This window comes from Manis pentadactyla, chromosome 9, assembly GCF_030020395.1.
Source record: "Manis pentadactyla isolate mManPen7 chromosome 9, mManPen7.hap1, whole genome shotgun sequence".
Classification (NCBI taxonomy): Eukaryota; Metazoa; Chordata; class Mammalia; order Pholidota; family Manidae; genus Manis; species Manis pentadactyla.
The window spans coordinates 20,880,408-20,899,664 of NC_080027.1; the positions used below are offsets into that span (position 1 = coordinate 20,880,408).

At 37.1% G+C, this 19,257-nt stretch overlaps 1 protein-coding gene across 1 annotated transcript; it reads right to left on the reverse strand.

Moving 5' to 3' along the window:
- Positions 1-9,566: 9,566 nt before the first annotated feature.
- LOC130684685 (olfactory receptor 8H1-like) lies at positions 9,567-10,514 on the reverse strand. The gene has a single exon (XM_057506571.1). It carries the CDS (start codon positions 10,512-10,514, stop codon positions 9,567-9,569), a length of 948 nt encoding a protein of 315 aa, XP_057362554.1.
- Between the last annotated feature and the right edge of the window lie 8,743 nt (positions 10,515-19,257).

Consider the following 19,257-nt stretch of genomic DNA (forward strand, 5'->3'; position numbering starts at 1 on the left):
TTCAAACTTCAGTGCTGCATCCTTAGGGTAAATTCCTAGAAGTGGAATTCCTGGATCAAATGGTAAGTCTATTTTGAGCATTGTGAGGAACCTCCATACTGCTTTCCACAATGGTTGAACTAATTTATATTCCCACCAGCAGTGTAGGAGGGTTCCCGTTTCTCCACAACCTTGCCAACATTTGTTGCTGTTTGTCTTTTGGATGGTAGCAATCCTTACTGGTGTGAGGTGATACCTCATTGTGGTTTTAATTTGCATTTCTCTGATAATTAGTGATGTGGAGCATCTTTTCATGTGTCTTTTGGCCATCTGTATTTCTTTTTTGGAAAACTGTTCAGTTCCTCTGCCCATTTTTTAATTGGATTATTTGTTCTTTTTTTTGTTGAATGGGTGAGCTCTTTATATATTTTGGACGTCAAGCCTTTATCGGATCTGTCATTTACAAATATATTCTCCCATACTGTAGGGTACCTTTTTGTTCTATTGATGGTCTCTTTGGCTGTACAGAAGCTTTTCAGCTTAATGTAGTCCCACTTGTTCATTTTTGCTGTCGTGTTCCTTGCCCGGGGAGATATGTTCAAGAAGAGATCACTCTTGTTTATGTCAAAGATGTTTTTGCATATGTTTTGTTCTAAGATTTTTATGGTTTCGTAGCTTACATTCAGGTCTTTGATCCATTTTGAATTTACCTTTGTGTATGGGGTTAGACAATGGTCCAGTTTCAATCTCCTACATGTAGCTGTCCAGTATTTCCAGCACCATTTGTTGAAGAGACTGTCATTTCCCCATTGTATGTCCATGGCTCCTTTATCATATATTAATTGACCTTATATGTTTGGGTTAATGTCTGGAGTCTCTGATCTGTTCCGTTTGTCTGTCGCTCTGTTCTTGTGCCAGTACCAAATTGTCTTGATTACTATGGCTTTGTAGTTGAGCTTGAAGTTGGGGAGTGAGATGCCCCCTACTTTATTCTTCTTTCACAGGATTGCTTTGGCTATTCGGGGTCTTTGGTGTTTCCATATGAATTTTTGAATTAATGTTCCAGTTCGTTGAAGAATGGTGCTGGTAATTTGATAGGGATTGCATCAAATCTGTATAATGCTTTGGGCAGGATGGCCATTTTGACAATATTAATTCTTCCTAGCCACGAGCATGGGATGAGTTTCCATCTGTAAGTGTCCCCTTTAATTTCTCTTAAAGCGACATGTAGTTTTCAGGGTATAGGTCTTTCACTTCTTTGGTTAGGTTTATTCCTAGGTATTTTATTCTTTTTGATGCAATTGTGAATGGAATTGTTTTCCTGATTTCTCTTTCTATTGGTTCACTGTTACTATATAGGAAAGCCACAGATTTCTGTGTGTTAATTTTGTATCCTGCAACTTTGCTGTATTCCGATATCAGTTCTAGTAGTTTTGGAGTGGAGTCTTTAGGGATTTTTATGAACAATATCATGTCATCTGCAAATATTGACAGATTGACTTTTCCTTTACCAATCTGGATTCCTTGTATTTCTTTGTTTTGTCTGATTGCTGTGGCTAGGACCTCCAGTTTTATGTTAAATAGCAGTGGGGAGAGTGGGCATCCCTGTCTTGTTCCCAATCTCAGAGGAAAAGCTTTCAGCTTCTCGCTGTTCAGGATAATGTTGTCTGTGGGTTTATCATATATGGCCTTTATTATGTTGAGGTACTTGCCCTCTATACCCATTTTGCTGAGATATTTTATCATGAATGGATGTGGAATTTTGTCAAATCCTTCTTCAGCATCTATGGAGATGATCATGTGGTTTTTGTTTTTCTTTTTGTTGATGTGGTGAATGATGTTGATGGATTTTCGAATATTGTACCATCCTTGCATACCTGGGATGAATCCCACTTGGTCATGGCGTATGATCCTTTTGATATATTTTTGAATTCTTTTTGCTAATATTTTATTGGGTATTTTTGCATCTACGTTCATCAGGGATATTAGTCTGTAATTTTCTTTTTTGGTGGAGTCTTTGCCTGGTTTTGGTATTAGGTTGATTTTGGCTTCATAGATTGCATTTGGGAGTATTCCCTCCTCTTCTATTTTTTGGAAAACTTTAAGAAAAATGGATATTATGTCTTCTCTGTGTGTCTGATAAAATTCCGAAGTAAATCCGTCCAGCCTGGGGGTTTTGTTCTTTAGTAGTTTTTTAATTAAAGTTTCATTTTCTTTGCTCGTAATTGGTTTGTTTAACTTTTGTGTTTCTTCCTTGGTCAGTCTTGGAAGGTTGTATATTTCTAGGAAGTTGTCCATTTCTTCTAGGTTTGCCAGCTTGTTGGCATATATACTTCATAGTAGTCTTTAATGTTTCTTTGTATTTCTTTGGAGTCCGTCGTGATTTTTCCATTCTCATTTCTGATTCTGTTGATTTGTGTTGATTCTCTTTTTCTCTTAATAAATTTGTCTAGAGGCTTATCTATTTTGTTTATTTTCTCAAAGGACCAGCTCTTGGTTTCATTGATTTTTGCTATTGTTTTATACTTCTCAATTTTCTTTATTTATTTTCTGATCTTTATTATGTCCATCCTTCTGCTGACTTTAGGCCTCATTGGTTCTTCTTTCTTCAGTTTCAAAAATTGTGATGTTAGACTATTCATTTGGGATTGATCTTCCTTCTTCAAGTGTGCCTGGATTGCTATATACTTTCCTCTTAAGACTGCTTTCACTGTGTCCCACAGAAGTTGGGGCTCTGTTTTGTTTTTGTCATTTGTTTCTATATATTCCTTGATCTCTATTTTAATTTTTTCGTTGATCCATTGATTATTTAGGAGCATGTTGTTAATCCTCCATGTGTTTGTAAGCCTTTTTGTTTTCTTTTTAGAATTTATTTCTAGTTTTAAACCTCTGTGGTCTGAAATGTTGGTTGGGGGAATTTCAATATTTTGGAATTTACTGAGGCTCTTTTTGTGGGCTAGTATGTGATCTATTCTGGAGAATGTTCCATGTGCACTTGAGAAGAATGTATATCCTGTTGCTTTTGGATGTAGAGTTCTATAGATGTCTATTAGGTCCATCTGTTCTACTGTGTTGTTCAGGGCCTCCGTGTCCTTACTTGTTTTCTGCCTGGTGGATCTATCCTTTGCGGTGAATGGCGTGTTGAATTCTCCAAAAATGAATGCATTTCACTCTATTTCCCCCTTTAGTTCTGTTAGTATTTGTTTCACATATGCTGGTGCTCCTGTGTTGGGTGCATGTATATTTAGAATGGTTATATCCTCTTGTTGGACTGAGCCCTTTAAGATTATGTAGTGTCCTTCTTTATCTCTTGTTACTTTCTTTGTTTTGATGTCTATTTTCTGTGATATTAGTACTGCAACCCCTGCTTTCTTCTCTCTGTTGTTTGCCTGAAATATGTTTTTCCATCACTTGACTTTAAGTCTGTGCATGTCTTTGGGTTTGACGTTAATTTCTTGTAACCAGCATATAGATGGGTCTTGTTTTTTATCCATTCTATTACTCTGTGTCTTTTGATTGATGCGTTAATTCCATTTACATTTAAGTTGACTATTGAAAGATATGTACTTATTGCCATTGCAGGCTTTAAATTCGTGTTTACCACCAAAAGTTCAAGGTTATCCTCTTTAGTATGTTACTGCCTATCTTAGCTCGCTTATTGAGCTGTTATATACACTGTCTGGAGATTCTTTTCTTCTCTCCCTTCTTATTCCTCGTCCTCCATTCTTCATATGTTGGGCGTTTTGTTCTGTTCTCTTTTTAGGAGTGCTCCCATCTAGAGCAGTCCCTGTAAGTTGCCCTGTAGAGGTGGTTTTTGGGAGGCAAATTCCCTCAACTTTTGCTTGTCTGGGAAATGTTTAATCCCTCCATCATATTTAAATGATAATCGTGCTGGATACAGTAACCTTGGTTCAAGGCCCTTCTGTTTCATTGCACTAAATATATCATGCCATTCTGTTCTGGCCTGTAAGGTTTCTGTTGAGAAGTCTGATGTTAGCCTGATGGGTTTTCCTTTATAAGTGACCTTTTTCTCTCCAGCTGCCTTTAAAACTCTTTACTTGTCCTTGATCTTTGCCATTTTAATTATTAAGAGTCTTGGTGTTTTCCTCCTTGGGTCCTTTCTGTTGGGTGTTCTGTGTATTTCTGTGGTCTGTCCGATTATTTCCTCCCCTCTTCGGGTAAGTTTCAGTATTTCTTCAAAGACACTTTCTATCCCTTTTTCTCTCTCTTCTTCTTATGGTACCCCTATAATGCAGATATTGTTCCTTTTGGATTTGTCACACAGTTCCCTTAATATTTTTTCATTCCTGGAGATCCTTTTATCTACCTCTCTGACAGCTTCTATGTGTTCCTATTCTCTGGTTTCTATTCCATCAGTGGCCTCTTGCATCTTATGCATTCTGCTTATAAACCCTTCCAGAGTTTGTTTCTCTTCTGTAATCTCCTTCCTGGCATCTGTGATCTCCCTCCGGACTTCATCCCATAGCTCTTGAATATTTCTCTGCATTTCCATCAGCATGTTTATGATTTTTATTTTGAATTCTTTTTTAGGAAGACTGGTTAGGTCTGTCTCCTTCTCTGGTGTTGTCTCTGTGATCTTGGTTTGCCTGTAATTTTGTCTTTTCATAGTGATAGGAATAGTTTGCAGAGCTGGGATGAGTGACGGCTGGGAGAACTTCCCTTCTTGTTGGTTTGTGGCCTTCCTCTCCTGGGAGAACAGCGACCTCTAGTGGCTTGTGCTGGGCAGCTGCGTGCAGACAGGGCTTCTGCTTCCTGCCTGGCTGCTATGGAGTCTATCTCCACTGTTTGCTGAGGGTGTGGCCTGGCTCGGGCTGTTTCTCCAAAATGGTGAAGCTGCGTTGGAGGGGGAGCTGCCAGGAGGCTTTTTATCTCCGTGAGGGGCCTGCATGCTCCCTGCTGCCCAGGCAGTTAGAGTGCCCAGAAATCCCCAGATTCCCTGCCTCTGGACTAAGTGTCCCAGGATGCTTCCATCCGGTTTTGGGGTCTCTGTCCCTTTAAGACTTCCAAAAAGCAGACGCCAAAAAAAAAAAAAAATTAATAAATAAAAAAAGTAAAAGCCTCTTGCTTTTCTTTGTTCTCAGGCGCTGGCCTCAGAGACCTGTTCACTGGTCTTGCTGCCCTGTTTCCCTAGTATCCAGCACCCCACGCATGCACTGTGTCTGCGCTCTGGTGCGGATGGCTGGGGCTGGGTGTGTAGAAGTCCTGGGCTCCCTATCCCTCCCCGCTCTGACTCCTCTCCTCCCACTGGGAGCTGTGTTGTGGGGCGCTCGGTTCCCGCCGGGCTGTGGCTTGTATCTTACCAGCTTCTAGAGGTGCTGCATTCTCGCTGGTGTGGATGTGTTCGCGATGTTGTCCTGTGACCTCTGGTCTCTATTCTAGGATGAGTTATCTTTGTAATATTTTCATAAATATATGTGGTTTTGGGAGGAGATTTCCGCTGCTGTACTCTCGCCGCCATCTTGGCTCCACCATCTAACCAACAACCTTCTTCAATGAACTGGAACAAATAGTTCAAAAATTCATATGGAACCGCCAAAGACCCCGAATAGCCAAAGCAATCCTGAGAAGGAAGAATAAAGTTGGAGTGATCTCACTCCCCAACTTCAAGCTCTACTACAAAGCCACAGTAATCAAGACAGTTGGTACTGGCACAAGAACAGAGTCAAAGACCAGTGAACAGAATAGAGACTCCAGATATTATCCCAAACATTTATGGTAAATTAATATATGATAAAGGAGACATGGACATACAATGGGGAAATGACAGTCTCTTCAACAGATGGTGCTGGCATAACTGGACAGCTACATGTAAGAGAATGAAACTGGATCACTATCTAACCCCATACACAAAAGTAATTTCCAAATAGATCAAAGACTTGAACGTAAGTCATGAACCCATAAAAGTCCTAGAAAAAAACATAGGCAAAAATCTCTTAGACATAAACATGAGTGACCACTTCTTGAACATACCTCCCCGGGCAAGGGAAACCAAAGGAAAAATGAACAAGTGGGACTATATCAAGCTGAAAAGCTTCTGTACAACAAAGGACACCATCAACAGAACAAAAAGGCATCCTACAGTATGGGAAAATATATTCATAAATGCTACAGATCCGATAAATGGTTGACATCCAAAATATATAAAGAGCTTATGGAACTAAACAAACAAAAAGCAAGTAATCCAATTAAAAAATGGGCAGAGGAGCTGAATAGAGAATTCTCTAAAGAAGAAATTCAGATGGCCAACAGACACATGAAAAGATGCCCCACATCGCTTGTCATCAGAGAAATGCAAATTAAAACTACAATGAGATATCACCTCACAGCAGTAAGGATGGCTACCATCCAAAAGATAAACAACAACAAATGTTGAGGACGTTGTGGAGAAAGGGAAACCCTCCTACACTGCTGGTGGGAAAGTAAATTAGTTCAACCATTGTGGAAAACAGTATGAAGGTTCCTCAAAACACTCAAAATAGACTTACCATTTGACCCAGGATTTCCACTTCTATGAATTTACCCTAAGGATGCAGCACTCCAGTTTGAAAAAGACAGATGCCCCCTATGTTTACCACAGAACTATTTACAATAGCCAAGATATGGAAGCAACCTAAGTGTCCATCAGTAGATGAATGGATAAAGAAGATGTGGTACATATACACAATAGAATATTACTCAGCCATAAGAAAAAAACAGATCCTACCATGTGCAACAACATGGATGGAGCTAGAGGGTATTATGCTCAGTGAAATAAGCCAAGTGGAGAAAGACAAATACCAAATGATTTCACTCATCTGTGGAGTATAACAAAGGAAAACTGATGGAGCAAAACAGCAGCAGAATCACAGAACCCAAGAATGCAGTAACAGTTACCAAAGGGCAAGGGACTGGGGAGGATGGGTGGGAAGGGAGGAATAAGGGCAGAGAAGAAGTAAGGGGGCATTACGGTTTGCATGTATAGTGTGGGGGTGGGGCATGGGGAGAGCTGTGTAACCCAGAGAAGACATGTAGTGATTTTGCAGCATCTTACTTCACTGATGGACAGTGACTGTGAAGGGGTATGTTGGGGGGGAACATGGTGAAGGGGGGAGCCTAGTAAACATAATGTCCTTCATGTATTTGTAGATTAATGATACCATAATAAAAAATTTAAAAATAAAAAAAAACTATGTTTATGATATATCTAAAGCCCTTTGTATATTGCCTGGCACTTGGTAAGCACCCTACAAAATATGGCATTACCGTATGTATCAATTGTTTGCAAATAAACATGGCTGTTCATATTTTTGCCATGCTCTATTCTACTCTTACTTTGTTTTCATCTCTGTCTGAAAGAGCATTTTGGCTTTTTACCATAATCAAGAAGTATATATCCTAAATTACATCACACTACATCTTACATGAAATATTACACTCACTAGTATAATGGGGAAATTGCAGGCCAAAAGCAAGTCATTGACATCTTTCATATTGTCCCTAGATTATATAACATGTGTAATAACATTATCTACATGCTTTCTAAATTATACTATGAAATATATTCATTAATTTTAATGTAATTATAACTTATTTAATTTTATTTGCATTGTCTTACTAAACCTAAAATTTGATTGACCTAAAATTAAAATGATACAATATGTATATAGGAAGATATGAGCCAAAAAGCCTTATTATTAGACAATAAATATTGATCAGATACAAACCTTAAATTTCAGACAATACAAATGGTAGTAGCTATGTGTGTAGAGTCTACACAGTGTGGATACCAAAGAGAAAATAAGTCATAATAATTTTAAATGACATTAACATATGATCAAGGAAATTTTAAAACATAGAAACTGGAAAAGTATAATTCATTTTCAAAAGATATGAGTGTTGGCAGTTTTGACAGTTTACTTTATTTTAAACATTCAAAAGTATTAAAAGAATAGTCAAATATAGTTTCACAATGAAAATCATATAAAATTTTTAAAGTGAAAATTTATTCCATCAGGGATTGAAGAAATCTATCTGGTTACAAAAGATGAAACAAACAAACAAAATCCACAGACTTAGAAAATGGAAAATATGCTTTCAACAAATTTAAAAAGCAAAGAAAATTAAAACTACAATTACAGTTTGTGTAGAGGAAAATTTTAAGAGAAATTTTAGCACTATACCTGACTAAAGTTTACAGGTTGCACAAAATCTGAGTTCACTGTTAAGTCTTAGTTTTACAAGTTGTCTGTGTTAAAATTTTTAAAACAAATGAATCAAGCACATTTTTCAAGTATTTATTTTGTAATGGCCATCACAAACCCTTAGAAATCAAGACAAATGCATTGATTTTTAAACATACACAGAAATTCAATAAAAGCAGTTTACTGAATCCTGTTGACACAACAGAAAAATAAGGATGTAAAATCTTCAGCCTGTAACTACCAAAGAGTTGTTTCTGCTTAAGAGATGTCTAAGTTGATGAGTTTGCAGCATTTCAGGTCCAAAGCATGGCAAGATGGATACTGATGTTTCCACTGTAAAAAGAACACATTCATTTCAGGTTTCAACAACAAAATTATCAAAGGTTAAGGTTGTAAATGTATGCAAAAAAGCTGTAAAAAGTAAATAGAAAATGAAAGAAATATTCCTCGTATTTGTAAGACATGCACATACGTACATCATTGTAGATCTAGAAGAACATACACTAAACCACTAGTAACTGTGAAGGCATGTCTAATTCTTGATTGTTTCACTATTTAACAAAACTCTCCAGAGCAAACACATACCATTCTAAATCCAAAATTATAAAGGGCTACATTTTCCTTAGCTATTGTGCATTTGTCTGTCAAATTAATCTTGGTCACGTTCCAATGTCAAAATTAATTTACAAAAAGCAAGTGAATATTCCTTAAAAAAATTCCTGTGCATTAAAATTTTGCAGAAATGTGTCTGCTAATGATTGTGGCCAGTATTTATCAGTACCACCTTAAATACTTAACATTCACTATCTGATATTATCTCTAAAATAACGCTATGGATATGGAATTACTATTTATTTTTTCCAGTGGATAAAATGTAGGCTTAAATTTCAGGAGTTATTAGAGGTTATACAGCTAAAAGGGTAGCAGATCAGGAATCTAAATCCTGGAATGTTTGGAACCACAGAAGTGCTTCTCATAACTGTGCTATTTCTTCTCTATACAATAAATGAAACAATTTCTGCAACTCTTATTATTATTCCAAAAATGAAGCACTTTTCCTTAATAAAATCTCTGAAGTTAGACTATGTGTAAGATGTTGTATGATATTGTTTAAAAGATGACGATTGTGTTTACTTACTTTGAGCATCAGTTGCCTTTAAAAACACATATACTTAGACAATATTTTTAGCACACAATTAATGGATTTCAATTACAATGTAAGTTTGTAAAGACGTATTCTTAGAAATGTCCAAGATCATATTTGATAAAGCAGAAGATAATTCTACAAAAAAACAAACAAATTAAATGAGTCAATCAATTTTGGAAAAAGAACAAGTAAATACACCAAAGGGAAGAAAATAATATCTTAGAAGTTTAACATCATTGTTACTTTAATTGCGTGGAGTCCTCTCTCTTCTGGATGATTCTAATGAGGGCATTTTTCACTTCTTTGTTCCTAAGACTATAAATGAGTGGATTCAGCATGGGGATCATGATTGTGTAAAACACAGAAGCCACTTGATCCTTTCCCAAAGAGTAGGACTTACTTGGTTTTAAATAAGTGAATATTGTAGTCCCATAAAATATGGTGACTCCCAGGAGATGGGAGGCACAAGTAGAGAAGGCTTTCCGCTTCCCTGAAGTGGAAGTAATTTTCAGGATGGTAGACAGAATGGACACATAGGATGCAGATATTGTGATCAGAGACACCATTAGAGTGGAACCAGCAAAAATAAATATCATGATTTCAACCCCATGTGTGTCGGTGCAAGACAGGGCTAAAATCGGGGATACATCACAGAAAAAGTGATGGATTACATTGGAGTCACAGAAATGCAAGCTGCTCACGAAAAGCACATTGACAATGGAATCCATAAATCCAAAGAGGTAGGACCCCAAGATGAGGGAGCAGCAGAGCCTTGTGGACATAACGACAGGGTAGTGAAGGGGGTTGCAGATGGCTACGTAGCGATCATAGGCCATTGAGGAGAGAAGAAAACATTCAGTGGCACTCAAGAAGACAAAAAAGTACATCTGGGTGAAGCAGCTCATGTAGGAAATACACTTGGTGGAAGTCAGTAAGTTCTCTAAGGTTTTAGGTGTGATGACGGTTGAGTAAATAAGGTCGAGAAACGACAGGTGACTGAGGAAGAAATACATGGGGGTGTGAAGCTGGACGTCCAGGCGGATCACCAGCACCATGCCTGCGTTCCCCAGCACTGTGATCAGGTACATCAGCAGGAACAGCAGAAAGAGGACCAGCTGGACCTCCGGGGATTCCGTCAGCCCCAGAAGGATGAAGTCTGCCACCTGCGTGGTATTCCTTCTGCCCATAATGGTAACTGCTCTGAACTGCTGAGAAGTCAGTGTTGATAGTTCGTAGCAGGGAATTCAGAAAGCCTTGTGTCTGTATGAACAACGTCACACATTTACTTGAGTGTCCTGTTTTAAGAAACGAAGGTAATGAGAGGTGTAGAGAATAAAACTGAAAAAAATGTTAGTTTCACAGCCAGTTATAGGAATGGGTATAAACTGATATTTAGATATGACTAAATAATAACTAACTATGCCATAATTAGAATAAGACCAACACTGGTATAAATGTTTCTATTTAGTAATGTATTTAGTCCACATGAGAACATTATGTCATATGTAACCACCATTAGTCTCATTGTCTAGATGAGAAAAAGGGTCCAGTTTAAGCAACTAATCCAGAGTCAGAGCTGTTAAATTTTGGCCATGGTTCTACCAAGATAGACCGACTCCAGAAAGCATTTTCATAATACTGTATTCTTGTTTACATTTAATTTCAGCAAATGTGAGAAAATATGCTATAAATATAATGAACAATGATAGAAAAAGAATTTTAGGGGGCATTATTCAACATCACTTTGTTTCCACTATACATGACAAAGAAATTTCAAGCTAGGCGACTTTACTAGAGTGTGTTAAAACTATGGACAACATATTAATATTAATTTCAAAGAATAAGATGTTTTCCTAACTTGACCATTCAAAACCAAATTTATTACATATACTATATTTCTAATATATACACATTACTTGTAGACCCTGTTTCCATCAACTCTCTCTTTCTCATTTACAAATCCTGGAGTTACTGCAGATAAGGTCTTAATGATACGGATATGCATAGTCTTTTTATAATGTCCCCGTTTTATTTGATCTTAACTGAAGCCCTCTAGTCTTGAGAATAATACTTACTGTGAGCCAGAGTTAGTGGGAAAAAAATCCTTATTCCAATAATTTCATTCCAGAAATTTGTCAACCTCACATGTTACTAATGAATTAAACTTGAAAACCATTTGAGTCAAAAATTTCTGTAGTTTAACATTTGTTTTCCTTGAGAAAAGTGCTGCTTAAATGTTAGTACATTCATTTTCCCTTTTATTTGTGTTGAATAATGCATCATTCACTTTTTACCCTTTATTCTGAGGCAAAGGACATAATAAATCAACTTAGAACTTTTATTCAGGTCCTGGTCAAATGGAAAATTAGATCCAAAAGAACCTCAGGGAGCTCCTGTGATCATAAGGAGAGCCGAGTGGTCTTGCCTCTCACGCTGGTAATTCCAGGGTCCCTCATGTTTTGGGGGTACATGCAACATTTAGTCTTCTGTGGGGACCAATTCCCAAGAAGGAGTTTTTGGTCTGTTTTGCGTGGCATGTTTCCAAGGACACAGGTTCAAGGACTAATTGCAGCTCTGTGAGGTTTCCAGGAACTGGTTGCCTTTCCCTTAGAGGCCACACAGTGGAGGGAGGGCCTGGTTGCTTGGTCCTCCTTTGTGAGGCCCTAATATTTTGACTGGGAAGGTGAAGAAGCTATTTCTGGAGAAATATCTCATTACTTTATGACAGAAAGGTTTGGGAATGGAATGATACACTTTTTACAATGACATGTTTTTATATCTAAATGGGTGATGCTATTATAGGAGTAAATATGTTCATTAGAAGAAAACAAGAATGTAAAAAAATTCAAAGAACACAATAAAAACAATTCAAAACTTAAAACATTTTGATGAATTTCTCCCAATTGTTTTCTTTTGTGCATAGAATGCTTATATGTGTGTCTGTAGATTTACATAATCATCATTATACTGCATAGTCAGTATCCAATCCTCATTTCATGACTACATGGCCTTTCTGCTCTCCTTTTATATTTAATAAAATAAAATAATACAAAACAAACACACTAAAAGAGTCAATCCCATTGCACACGCATGGCTCTGTGAGTGGATGAGGTGCTGCCAGAGCAAAGCAGGGGCCTGCACCACATTTTCCTTGTGATGCCTCCAAAGGTCTATTTATCATCTGATGAACAGTTCTGGGGGAAGCTAGTGATGAGGCTCCTGTCAATGCCTATAATGAAATATGGCTTTTATCAAAGGCTAATGTCACAATGTAAATGGTATTTTATGAAATTTTAGTCATAACCTTTCTTATGAACTAATTTCTTTTTAAAATATTTTTGATTGCCTCTTTTAATCTTTGCCCCTTTAAGGTTGTGGGAATAGGGAGCAAAATTTTGAGTGGGTCCCTAGGAATAACAGTGAGAGGTGCCACTACCATTTCTACCCCTTGATTCTTGCACTCATGAATCCTGGCTCTGGGAGAAACAGCCCCATATGCTGGGTGTTGCTTCAGAGCCTATATACCCTTTATTCATGATCTTTACTGGAAAATGTCCAAGAAGAGAAGGAAACTGACAAACTAAAACACTTTTATTATAACTTCTTGAAAAGGAGACAATGTATATCATCCCCAAATTGATTCATCTTATTACTTAGTGTGAAAATAGTGGCACATTAAAAAATTTCAAGTTAAATTTTTTATTTCCTACTGACTAGGAATATTTTATGATTATGCTTTTAATGTTCAAGCTAAAAGATTTATTTTTATCTTTTAATTACTCATTTTAATGAAAGTCTCAAATGTTGATATGAAGTCTAGCCTTATAGTATTTTAGATTATAAATTTTCAGCAGGTAGAAACAGAAAAAAACAAAAATTACTGATACAACATACTAAAATTTGAAAGTTCATAAAAAATAAAGGAAATGTAAAACATCTTAGTGCATGGGGGCTGTGCAGGAGGGGCGCGAAAAGCAATCAGAAATTTTATGCTCAAGGTAGTGGCAGTGAAAAATAGGCATCTGACTAAAGATTTGAAGGAGGGAAGAGTTAGTTATGCAAGCACAAGCTAGGAAAGTTTCAGACAGGGAGCACCAGTGCAAAAGCACTGCAATTTGAGGAATAACAAGGACTGTGTGTTAAAAGTGTCATTCTTTGGTTGGGTCAGGGAAGGTTAACAAAGGAAACAAAAAAGAAGAATCTGTAAGTCGCAGGGATAAGGACTAAGGAGACAGCACAGTGGAGGGGCTACATGAGGACAGTTAGATTTCTGCTCCTTAAAAATCTTCTACAGAGGAGTCCTTCAGTGATAGGGTGACACTAAAAGAGGTGAAGGGGAGAGTTGTACTGGGAGGAAGTGAAATTCAGGCAACTGGTATAGTAAAAGCAAGGTTTTATAAAATGAGTTCCTTTATCCTAATATTTCGCATCAGTTTATTTTGATAAAACCTGTGCAAAAAATATAACAGACTTGAGTTTTTATTTTGGCTCACTCTGATAATCTTTGTCCTTTTAGAGGAATTTATTATACTTACATATATCATTTCATTATATTTTTTTCTAATACATTTATATTTCATAACATCAGTATTTCTATAGCTTCTTCTTCTTGGAAATGCATTTTTCTTTGTTGTTTGTTGTTTTTAAGCTATTTTTAGGTTGTTTATCCATGTCTCCACCCCATACTTTGAAAGGCATATGGACAAAATCCCACTATATTCTGCAGTACTCTGGAATGCATTTCTAAGTGGACCTCTAACCATTGTGAATGAGCAAAAGTGTGAGTCTGACTCTATCTGATATCAAAAAGCTGATTTCATTCAATTTATTTCATATTCACTAATTTGCTTCTTCAGGAATTCCTGCAATTCTTCTTAAAATAGAACAAGTTAAGAAACATAATCATGTTTTTTTTTTATACAAAAGGTATCATAAAGGTAGCAAAACAGACACAAACTAGAGCAGTAGAAATGGTTAAAGGAAGGTTACAAGAGCACCACAGTTTTAACACCTGAAATGAAAAACACTCACCATCTCTATTTTGAAGTCTGATACATCAAACATATTTAAAATTGAATGCCTTTCTTCAGCATAATAAAACAAGATGATGTCTGGCAAATTTCATACACTATAACTGCTTCAATTTATTTTATGAAACGATGTAATTTGATCTCAAAACTAGTCAAAGAAAGTGTAAGATATAAAACTATCTGCCAAACTCCTAAACATAGACATAAGTCTCCAGGTAAAATATTTAAAAATCCAGTTTAGCAGAACACAGTATGTTTTAAAAATAAGACCAAGTATATATTACCCTACGAATGTGCAGACATTTTAAGAAAATCTAACCATGTAATTCCCCACAGCAGCAGAGTAAACGAAGCCATCCACATGATCCTTCATAGGTACAGGCCAAGCATACTGGAAAATGTGATGCTCGTTTGTGATTTTAAAAGACAATACTTAACAAAATATACATAAAATTTGAACATCTATGGCTTGAAAAAAGGTATGTAACAAAATCCTACATCATATTGTAATAGATTGTATTACTTATCATAAAAAAAGTGTTTGGAGGCTTTTCCATTAAAGTTAAGAACAAGGCATCGACAACCACTACCACAATATTAATTAATTAATATAGTTAGAATCAGTGTTGTTGTAGAGCTCCCAGCCAATATCCTATGTCCTTCCTTCCATTCCTGTCAAACTAATGTTTTGCTCAGGTGCTTCTTAATCTGCTGGAATGTGAAGACCCCTTGGGTTACATTTGCTCAATAAGGACCTCGCTGGAGCTTCTTGAACAGATCCACTTCTCAAGACCACGTAGGCTAACTTCCTTTCAATCTACTCCACACCCCAACCCCATGATTTACACCTGAGCTTATAGAGCTACATTATTAGTACATGTTAGAGCACCTAATTTATCTCCCAGGGAATTTTTCTTTTCATTATGAATGGGGTCATAAGTAATTGAAAATGGCTATACGGGAAATTTTATATAAGCATCCAAGTGAGTGAGCAAAATTACCTATATCTAGGGGTTTCCTAGGACCATTGGTGAGTCTAAGACAATACTATGCAGGCAGCTCTCTACTTGAAATCACATCCTTCAGAAAATAGTTGTCTGTCCCTGAAACACTGAGTGTTATGACAGGGTTCCTAGCATGACACCAGGTACAAAATACACTATTTCCTTGCGTATGAAGAAAAGACTACAGATGCCTCTGTTCATAAGGATGCTGTTCCATGAGGAAGTCAGCCCTTTTAGTAAATGATTATATACTGAGATATTCTATGAAATACTTGCATTATATTAATTTTACAAATGTATTATGAACACATACTGTGCTTAAGGAACTTCTATATTTGAAAAACAAAATACTGTACTTGTTTACCATCTGATGGTGAATGTACTATGCTTTTGAAACTATTTTAGCATCTAACATACATATAGAACATTTTCATTTAAAAAAAGCATACTGCAAGTAAGTCTTCAGAAATGAAAAGATTCCCTTCACCTGAGCCAGACTAAAAACAGAACATTATTAGTATCTTGAAAATCATCCCCACACCCATCTCTAATTGATGTCCAGTATGATGGGTCCATGGGTAAATTTTTAAAGTATAGAGTAGTGAAATCATACACTCTTTAGGCTTTTTTGCCTTGCTCATTTTACTCAACATTAGGTTTGTGAGATTTTTCCATGATGTAGCTTGTGGAGGTAGTCCATTCATCCTCATCATTGTGAGTTTCCTAAGGTACAAACTGACCATGAATTAACCTACTCTGGACAAGGATCAACAAACTATGGCACATGAAGTTTTACTGGACATGGGACATACCTTTTACTTATTTGTGGCTGATGGTTGCTTTTGAGATACATGGGTGATCCTAAGATGTTACAAGTAAGAGTTGATGGCCTACAAACCCTAAATAGTACAATATTTAACACTTTAAGGAAAATTTATCAACATCTGTATTGTTGTGTTGATAAAAATTTGAGTTGACTGAGATTAAATATGGTGGCATGAGAGGAGAGACAGAGGCTTCCTCCTAAAACTGGATACAATTAGAATGTTTAATTGGTGCAACTAATCACGAGAGAGCAACAGGAAATAGGATGGCATCAGACTGCACACACCTGGAGGAAACCGGCGGGAGGAAGAGAAATGGAGAGGGAGGGAGTGGAAGGCTTGGGACTGCTGAATACCTAGCTCCGGAGATCTGCGCTGGGAGCACAATCCTATATTTCATGGTCCTTTCATGAGAGTTGCATGACTACTGGGTTGGAAAGTTAATAAGGCAGAGTTCCTGGGGAGACTGGGATTCCGGCTGCTTGTGGAAAGCAGGGATCCATACCCGGCTGCTCTGGGACAAAAACTTATACCTGTGTTCCCAGTCCACTGGCTCAGGCAGTGGAGACAGGCACAGGAGCAAGGAGGCATGGAACAGCTCTTTCTTCCCCCCAGTACTGCTCCCCTGTGAACCCTGACATTGCTTCAGGGGCTCAGCAGCTACAGAGACAACAGCTTCTGGACACTAGAGGGCACCATGTACAAATATGAAATGCCAAAGGAGCCTTGTCCAGAGTAAAATTTTTAATACAACTCCACAGAAAGATTTAAATTATATGGACCTCATGACTCTTCCTGAATGGGAGTTCAAAATAAAAATAATCAACATCCTAATGGAGGTAAGGAAAGACATCCAAGAACTTAGGAATTAATTCAGGTCAGAAATCCAATCGTTAAAGAACACAATGGAGGGTATTAAAAATAGGTTGGATACAGTGGAGGAGACAATAAATGAATAGAAACTAGAGAAGAGGAATACAAAGAAGCTGAGCACAGAAGAAAAAAGGATCTCTAAAAATGAAAGAATATTGAGAGAACTGTGTGCCCAAACCAAGTAGAACAATATTCGCATTATACGGATACGAGAAGAAGAAGAGAGAGAGAAAGAGATAGAAAGTGTCTTTGAGGAGGTAGTTGCTGAAAACTTTCCCAATCTGGGGAAGGACATAGTCTCTCGGGCCATGGAAATCCACAGATCCACCTACAAAAGGGACCCAAGGAACACAACAGCAAGACACATAGTAATTCAAATGGGAAAGATCAAGGATAAGGACAGACTGTTAAAAGCAGCCATAGGCAGAAATAATATCACATACAAAGGAAAACCGATCAGACTAACAACAGACTTCTCAGCAGAAACCTTACAGGCCAGAAGGGAGTGGCATGATGTATTAAATGCCATTAAGCTGAAGGGCCTGGAATCAAGATTACTTTATCTGGCAAGATTATCATTTAAATTTGAAGGAGGGTTTAAACAATTTCCAGATAAGCAAAAGCTGAGAGAGTTTACATCCCAGAAACCATCTCTGCAGTCTATTTTGGGGGACTGCTATAGATGGAAGGGTTCCTAGGGGTGGATAGCTGTCACCAGAGGTAGGAAAATTTTGGAAGGGAGGGTGGAGAAGCTGATTGTAAGGCAAATGCAAAATTAAATTGACTATCCCCAAAGCCAATCAAGGGATAGAGAAAAAGTATAGAAACTGATACCTAATATATAAAGAATGAAAGAGGAAAAAAAAAGGAGGAGAAATAGAAAAGAACCTTTAGATTGTGTTTGTAACAGCATACTAAGTGAGTTAAGTTAGACTCTTAGATAGTAAGGAAAGTAAACTGGAACCTTTGGTAACCACGAATCTGAAGACTGAAATGGCAATAAGTACATATCTTTCAATAATCACCCTAAATGTAAATGGACTGAATGCACCAATCAAAAGACTTAGAGTCAGTGAATGGATAAAAAAACAAGATCCATCTATATGCTGCTTAAAGAGACTGACCTCAAACCCAAAGACATGCACAGACTAAAAGTCAAGGAATGGAAAAAGATATTTCATGCAAACAATAGGGAGAAAAAAGCAGGAGTTGCAGTACTAGTATCAGATAAAATAGGCTTCAAAACAAAGAAAGTAACAAGAGATAAAGAAGGACATTACATAATGATAAAGGGCTCAGTCCAACAAGAGGAAATAACCATTATAAATATATATGCACCCAACAAAGGACCACCAGCATATGTGAAACAAATACTAGCAGAACTAAAGGAGAAAATAGACTGCAATGCATTCATTTTAGGAGACTTCAACACACCATTCATGCCAAAGGACAGATCCACCAGACAGAAAATAAGTAAGGACACAGAGGCACTGAACAACACACTAGAACAAATGGACCTAGTAGACATCTATAGAACTCTACACCCAAAAGCAACAGGATACACATTCTTCTCAAGTGCACATGGTACATTCTCCAGAATAGACCACATAGCAGGCCACAAAAAGAGCCTCAGTAAATTTAAAAAGATTGAATTCCTACCTACCAAATTTTCAGACCGCAAATGTATAAAACTAGAAATAAATTGTACCAAGAAAGCAAAAAGGCTCACAAGCACATAGAGGCTTAACAACACACTTCTAAACAGTCAATCGATGAATGCCCAAATTAAAATGGAGATCCAGCAATATATGGAAATAAATGACAACAACACAAAACTCCAACTTCTGTGGGATGCAGCGAAAGCAGTCTTAAGAGAAAGTATATAGCAATCCAGGAGTATTTAAAGAAGGAAGAACAAACCCAAATGAATAGTCTAACATCACAGTTATCAAAATTGGAAAAAGAAGAAGAAATGAGGCCTAAAGACAGCAGAAGGAGGGACATAATAAAGATCAGAGAAGAAATAAACAAAATTGAGAAGAATAAAACAATAGATAAAATCAGTGAAACCAAGAGCAGGTTCTTTGAGAAAATACGCAAAATAGATAAGCCTCTAGCCAGACTTATTAAGAGAAAAAGAGAATCAACACACATCAACAGAATCAGAAACGAGAATGGAAACATCACTATGGTCCAAAC